Source organism: Entelurus aequoreus, linkage group LG16, assembly GCF_033978785.1.
Source record: "Entelurus aequoreus isolate RoL-2023_Sb linkage group LG16, RoL_Eaeq_v1.1, whole genome shotgun sequence".
Classification (NCBI taxonomy): domain Eukaryota; kingdom Metazoa; phylum Chordata; class Actinopteri; order Syngnathiformes; family Syngnathidae; genus Entelurus; species Entelurus aequoreus.
This window is the reverse complement of record NC_084746.1, coordinates 18887069-18894441: the sequence shown is the minus strand read 5'-3', so window position 1 is coordinate 18894441 and position 7373 is coordinate 18887069. Positions and strand designations below refer to the sequence as shown.

General features: G+C 36.4%; 1 protein-coding gene across 1 annotated transcript; it reads right to left on the bottom strand.

The window, feature by feature from the left end:
- Positions 1-1458: 1458 nt before the first annotated feature.
- Positions 1459-6100, bottom strand: LOC133631289 (uncharacterized). The gene is made up of 2 exons (XM_062023467.1): positions 6039-6100; positions 1459-5734 (listed from the first exon to the last, which is right to left on the bottom strand). The coding sequence occupies exon 2, from the start codon at positions 4721-4723 to the stop codon at positions 2675-2677; it is 2049 nt and encodes a 682-aa protein (XP_061879451.1). The 5' UTR covers positions 4724-5734; positions 6039-6100; the 3' UTR covers positions 1459-2674.
- Between the last annotated feature and the right edge of the window lie 1273 nt (positions 6101-7373).

Genomic DNA, 7373 nt, shown 5'->3' with positions numbered 1-7373 from the left:
ACAATATCCCATTTTAACTAGCTAGCCACTAACATTTTTTAACAAATCATGAATTACTTTGCACCATGTTTGTACAAATAATAACTCATGTAAAATACAAAAGTAAACTCTCAAATTTTTAAATCATGTCCCACTTTGAACTGGACACCAAATCTGTTATCTGTTTCTTTGTCAGTTAGTGGGAAGCCTGGCATTGCATGCTGTTAACTAGTGTGTTGTACTCTGGTGTGTAACTTGACACTGCAACTCTGAGTGAGTCTTGCAGATGTGCATCAGTGAGGCGTGTTCTGTGTTTGTTCTTGATGAAGTTCATGTCAGAAAAGGCTGATTCACAAAGATAAGATTTTTCCTCATTGTTTGCGGAACCTTCTTAATCTTTTGGACATATTTTCACAGCAATCTGGCCTTAAGCTTAATTATGATAAATGTAAAATGTTAAGGATCGGAAATCTAAAGGGAACGTCCTTTCGAATGGAATGCGAACGTGCCTGTTTTGTGGACAGATGGACCAGTTAACATACTTAGTGTTGTTGTCCCAGAAAATCTGGAAGATCTAGGCTCAGTAAATTATGATAATCGACTAAGAAAGCTGGACAAAATTATGCAATTATGGAAAGGGAAATCCCTAACCTTGTATGGTAAAATGTCTATTGCCAACTCGTTAATTATTCCTCAATTTATTTATTTGTTTTTGTCATTACCAGCTCCATCACAAAACTTTTTTAAGATTTATGAGCGGAGGGTCTTCGATTTTGTCTGGAACGGCAAACCAGAAAAGATTAAAAAAGGTTTTGTACAAAGAGTATGAATATGGGGGCCTGAAACTTCTCAACCTTGAAGCTATGTGTCTGTCTTTAAAAGCATCAATTGTTCCAAAGATGTATTTAAACATTGAGTGTTACACAAATGTCCTGTTGGACAAAAAACATGTACTGTATCAAAAGAAATTGTATCCTTTTTTACAAGTGATCCCCTCCCAGAGAGTCTGCTGGGAAACATAGCGGGGTTCATAAAGGAAACAATCCACTCATAGTGGTGTTTTCAATTTTATGTGCCAGAAAAAAGAGACGATATTTTGCAGCAGTTAATATGGATGAACTCTAATATTGTAATAGATGGAAAGCCTTTCTTTTGGAAAAATATGTTTGAAAGAGGAATCATTTTTGTCAATGATATTATCAATGAGAATGGTAAAATTATGAAGCATGATGAATTTAGAGCTATGTATGGTGATGCTTGCTCAAGCTTTTCATTTTATCAACTAACTGGAGTAATTGGAAAAAGATGGAAACAAATAATTAATTATGGAACTACTAAATTATTAGTTTGTAAACCTCTAATAAGAAATTCTAGTTGGCAAAAAGGAACTAAAATAAATAGAAAAATATATAATTTTTATTTAATAAAGAAATCTTTGAAGGCTGCCCCATACAACACAAATGGAAAATGGGAGGACTTTTTTGACTGCCCGTTGCCATGGGATGCCATATTCAAACTAATCTATAAAACCACTATCGATGTGCAAAATCGTTATTTTCAAATTAAAATTATTTATAACTTCTTACCCAAAGGGAAAATGTTAAAATGATGGAATATGACAGAGTCAGATGATTGCCGATTTTGTTGTCAGGAGCCTGAATCCACCCTGCATTTGTTTTGGTATTGTCATATTGTGTCTTTGTTTTGGGTGGAAGTTGAAAAAAAATGTGTTTAAGAATTGGTGTGTTTATGAAGCTTAATGTGGTTTCTGTTATTTTAGGAGAGTTCATTGACAATCATGATTTAGTCAATTTAATTATAGTACTCGGTAAAATGTTTATTTTTGAGGCCAAAAACAGATATTCACTTAGTATTACTCTCTTTAAAACATTTATTCAGTATTTTCTAACTTTAGAAAGTTACATGGTTGAAAACGATAATGATGCCAAAAAACATTAAAAAAAAGATGAGAAGTCCTCAAAGACTTATTTTGAAAGTATAATTATGTTTATAGATTATATGATATCTGTTGTTGTGTTCCCTAATTTGAGTGACCTGGACATAATCTGGACTGTACATAAATGCTTATTTTGAAAATGTAATTTTGTTTATAAATTATATGCAATCTGTTGTGTTCCCTAATTTGTTTCTGTGTACATGAATGAAGGTGTGTGTTGCTGAGTCCGACTTGGACATTATCTGGAATGGGCCTAGTTTAAAAAACCCTTCAAACAAATCTAATTTCATTGACAACCTGGTCTGTTGAAGATAAGGTCCTTTTTTAAAAAATAAAATAAAATTAGATAAATAAATAAAAAACATTTTCTTGGATAAAAAAGAAAGTAAAACAATATAAAAATAATTACATAAAAAATAGTAATTAATGAAAATGTTAGTGGACCAGCAGCCTATACAATCATGTGTGCTTCAGGGACTGTGTCCCTTGCAGATGTGTTGTCTATGTTGTGGGAACCAGAATATTGGTAGCAGAAAGAAATAACCCCTTTTGTGTGAGTGGGTGTGGATGAGTGTGCATGGGGGAGGTTGTTTGGGTTGATGCACTGATTGAAAGTGTATCTTGTGTTTTTTCTATGTAGATTTATTTATTTATTAATTTTTTTTTAATTTTATTTTTTTTTAATTTTATTTATTTTTTATTTTTTTAGAACAGGCCCGCGGGCGACTCATCTGGTCCTTACGGGCGACCTGGTGCCCGCGGGCACCGCGTTGGTGACCCCTGCTCTATATCGACTCGCTGAGTTCTTGTCTCCAATAGGGTGATTGCTTCCTGATCTTCACGAGAGCGAACAACCATCTTTTCGTTCCTGAAAGGCAAAACATCAAGTTGCCATAACTTTTCCACATTACGAAACAAGATGTCATGTTGTGTTGAGCTCTGTGCTTGTGTTCTTTCCTCCGCCCCTTGTAAAGTCCATCCAAGTGCTGTGTGGATGGCTACGGGTCCTCCATTATTTCCCTGGCGGACTGGTTTCGTGGCAGTGATCAGGTGCACATTGTCTGACCCAATTAACACTAGGGGGCGTGCATTGGAGAATGGTTTCAACGAAATCCCACGTAGATGTGTGTACTTCCTCTGAAGTCTCTGAACTGGGTAGGTCTGCTCCATCAGATCCAGACCTTGTGCAGTAAACGCACCTTGCACTTGGTAACGTTTCCCTGGGTTCTTTATAGGGGAAATCTCAAAGTCAACTGTTAAACCCTTGAGGTGGGTAAGGTCTGTGCGCACGGTGCGCAGGGCAAGGATTTCATGTTGGCCATGCAAGTGTAGATGTTGTGCTGCGTCAGGTAAAATCATAGTTCGTTGAGCCCCATCATCTAAGACAGCAAATGTCTCCATTGATTTTGAATTATGGTGCAGCAGTACAGGAACAACTTTCAGGAGCACTCTACTTGAGGTGATGCTGGGAGTCAAATAGACACGACTCTCTGTGGGAGTCATCTGGGTGTCTTCAGTATACCGTTGAGCTACATTGTGGAGAACTTGGAGGTGGATACCATTGCAGTCGCTGCAGGGCTTCTTGAGAGTACTTGCGTCGGGTGCATGAGCACGTGCACATCTCCAGCATCGTCCTTCTTCTACTATCCATTTATCCAGGTGCGCCGCAGAATGTTTTCTGATCTGTTGACAGCGACCAATATAGTGTTCCTTGCTATTGCAGAAGAGACAATGCATTTTGTTAGCTTTGTTGGTGTCAGCAAGAGAGTGCTTAGTGGAGGCACCCTGTCGTGTTGGCGCTGCTCCAAAATATACAGCTGTAGCTTGACCTTTAACCCTGAAGGGATCTTTTTCTGTTGCGCTCCCCGAGGGCTTCTCCTGTTGATAGCGTTGCACCAATCTGCTGGAAAGGCGCTGCTGTTGTGCTTTACCTTGAAGCCATCCATTTAGGTCCTGCAGGTTGTAGGGGTTCAGACTTGTGCCATTTAATTTGCCTTGTAACTGTAAATGCTCGATGAACCCATCTCTGTGGTACTTTGGCAGCTTGCTAAGTAGGCGATCGACATGTGAGCAGCAGTTCAGTTCCATGCCTTGTGGTCTCTCTAAGGAGAGCAGCATGCTTACTAGGAGATGGACTCGCAGAGCAAAGCTCTGAAAGGTGCGGGCATCAGTCGGCTTGACATCTGGGGAGGTCAGAATGGCAGCTATTTCGCTTTGAGCAAGCTGATGTGGCTGACCATACTGGAACTGCAAAGCTTGCATGGTGGCTGTATATGGGTATGGATGGTGGCGGCACGACTGACCTATCATTTGTGCTTCGGGAAGCTTGAGATGTTCAAGTAGCACATGATATTTATAATTCTCACTTAAGTCTGGATGGGGTTCGAGTAGGTTACAAAGAGCAAGCTTGAGTTTAGCAAACTCTCTTTCACTATCTGCAGTAAAATCTGGAATTTTAGGTTGTGGCACCCCGTAAGTTGAGCGTTGTGACACACCATATGTTGAGCGTTGTGACAAGTTAGTGGGTAATGGGGGAACATTGTGACTTGACAGCATCTGTGGCTGATAGACTGTGGGCATGCTACCCTCTAGTGGTGAAGTGTATAATGGGTACTGAGGTGTTGTTACTGCTGTGAGTCCGGGGAGGTGATGAGTTACGTTTGCACCTGAGTGAGCGTCAGGTATTGCAGGTGGAAAGGGATGACTGAGCACATTCAGGGGTTGTAAGAAGAAACTGCAGGTGTACAGGTTGCTGTAGTGCGTTGATGATCGGCTGGTTGGATGCATTCTCCAGATTTGCCACAGTGCTGAGGGGGGCCCTTTGGTCGTAGTAATAATGTGTCCTGGCTGGGGAGTTGTTCCTGATGTACAGCAGGCAACACCATTCTATATGAAGCAACAGAGGAGGGGGAGCTTGGGCATTGTGGTGAGAATGTTTGTGTTAATGTAGGTGGGGAAGCAGCTCTCTCACGTGCAGCTGCGGGAATAATGTCCACTTTATTAGTTTCATTCCCTGACACTGAATGCGTGCTTGCTGTTATACATCCCCGAAGTGGAGGCTTTACAAAGTGCAGTTGCTTTGTTACTGGTTCAGGTGAGGGAGTATGTGAAATGGAAATTGCAGCACAACTGTTGCTCACTGAAGGAGGTTGTGCTGGTGAAGGCTCCGTGTCCGTATGAAGGTCATTTCCGTCCATTTCTTCTTCCATGAGGAAGGACGATATGTGTTTTATCAGCTGTTGCCGTCGCCGTTGTCTGCTCTCATATTGGCGGAGTTTAGCAGTAAGTCGAGTAATTTCGTCTGTCTCCTCCTTTTCCTTTACTGTTACTGATTCCATTAGTTTCCTGAGTGAAGAAACATTCAGCATGACTGACGTGGCACGATGTGAGGTTACTCTGTCATCTATTTGAAGCAATGCATCTGCTTGGCTACTGTTCACTGCGGCTGCTGCTCCTCTCTGCTCCTCCATCTCGGCAGGGGGGAGGAAAGGGCAGGTTGGTGCACATTATAGGCAAGGATGTAGTCTTCGAGATGTTTTGGGGTGCGGCGTTCCCTCACCGATCGGCCTCGTACATCAGGATGGAATGGAGACGCAGATTCATCCTCTGATGACATTTCCATTGTAGCCAATTATATCCGGCTCGAAGGACCTTTATTGAGTATTAAACTCTGCGACTGGTTTTTTCGGATATTGACCACGTTGGGGTTCCGGTCAGAGAACACACAGTCATCATTTGGACTCCTCCAACTTTAATGGTGCATATTGGTGTAGGTTCATTTAGTTAGTTAGTTAGTATCTGTAAACCACAAGCAAACACCCATCAACATTTATGGCATTTAACTAAACAACAATATATATATATATGCCTATATATATGCTCAAAGTAAAATACTAGAGACATAATATATTGCATTTCCACAATGGCATATGAGCTAGCCACATTAGCAGCAGCAATGCTATCCTTAACAGGGAGATGTTAGTTCGTAGCATTCTGACAACACAGCATCAATAATATTATAAAACACCCCTAAATGTTACACAAACACAGTGATGTCCATTAATAAACTAAATTAGTCTTATATAATAATCAACATACTCACATCGTCAAAGACTAGAGCACCGATTAAACGTAGCAGAGAAAACAAGTCAGCACACATTAACACACGTCAAAAGGGAAGCGGAAGTGACCCCTACAGGAAGGAAGCGGAAGTGACACTGTCATGAAATGCTTCAAAATAAAGTATCTGAAACGTAGATAACATGGGGAATTCTTAACATATATATTATATATGCATAATATACATTTATATATATATATATATACATATATATATATATATATATACATATATATATATATATATATATATATATATATATATATATATATATATATATATATATATATATATATATATATATATATATATATATATATATATATATATATATATATACATATATATATGTATATGTATATATGTATATGTATATATATATATATATATATATATATGTATATGTATATATATATATATATATATGTATATATATATATATATATATATATATATATATATATATATATATATATATATATATATATATATATATATATATATATATATATATATATATATATATATATATATATATATATATAATCTCTCGCTCCATTGTAAACGACGGGGAATTGTGAGGAATCCTAGCTCCTGTGACGTCACGCTACATCCGGTACAGGCAAGGCTTTTTTTTATCAGCGAGCAAAAGTTGCGAACTTTATCGTCGATTTTCTCTACTAAATCCTTTCAGCAAAAATATGGCAATATCGCGAAATGATCAAGTATGACACATAGAATGGATCTGCTATTCCCGTTTAAATAAAAAAAAATCATTTCAGTAGGCCTTTAAAGTGCTTTTCCTTCAAAAATAAGGACATTTCAATGTGACCCCAAACTTTTGAACGGTAGTGTGTATATATATATATATATATATATATATATATATATATATATATATATATATATATATATATATATATATATATATATATATATATATATATATATATATATATATATATATATATATATGTATATGTATATGTATATATATATATATATATATATATATGTATATGTATATATATATATATATATATATATATATATATATATATATATATATATATATATATATATATATATATATATATATATATGTATATGTATATATATATATATATATATATATATATATATATATATATATATATATATATATATATGTATATGTATATATATATATATATATATATATATGTATATATATATATATATATATATATATATATATATATATATATATATATATATATATATATATATATATACACACTACCGTTCAAAAGTTTGGGGTCACATTGAAATGTCCTT

What these genes read in the sequence shown, in the direction of transcription:
- LOC133631289 (XM_062023467.1), bottom strand. Translation starts at nt 4,723, where the DNA reads ATGCATCCAACCAGCCGATCATCAACGCACTACAGCAACCTGTACACC.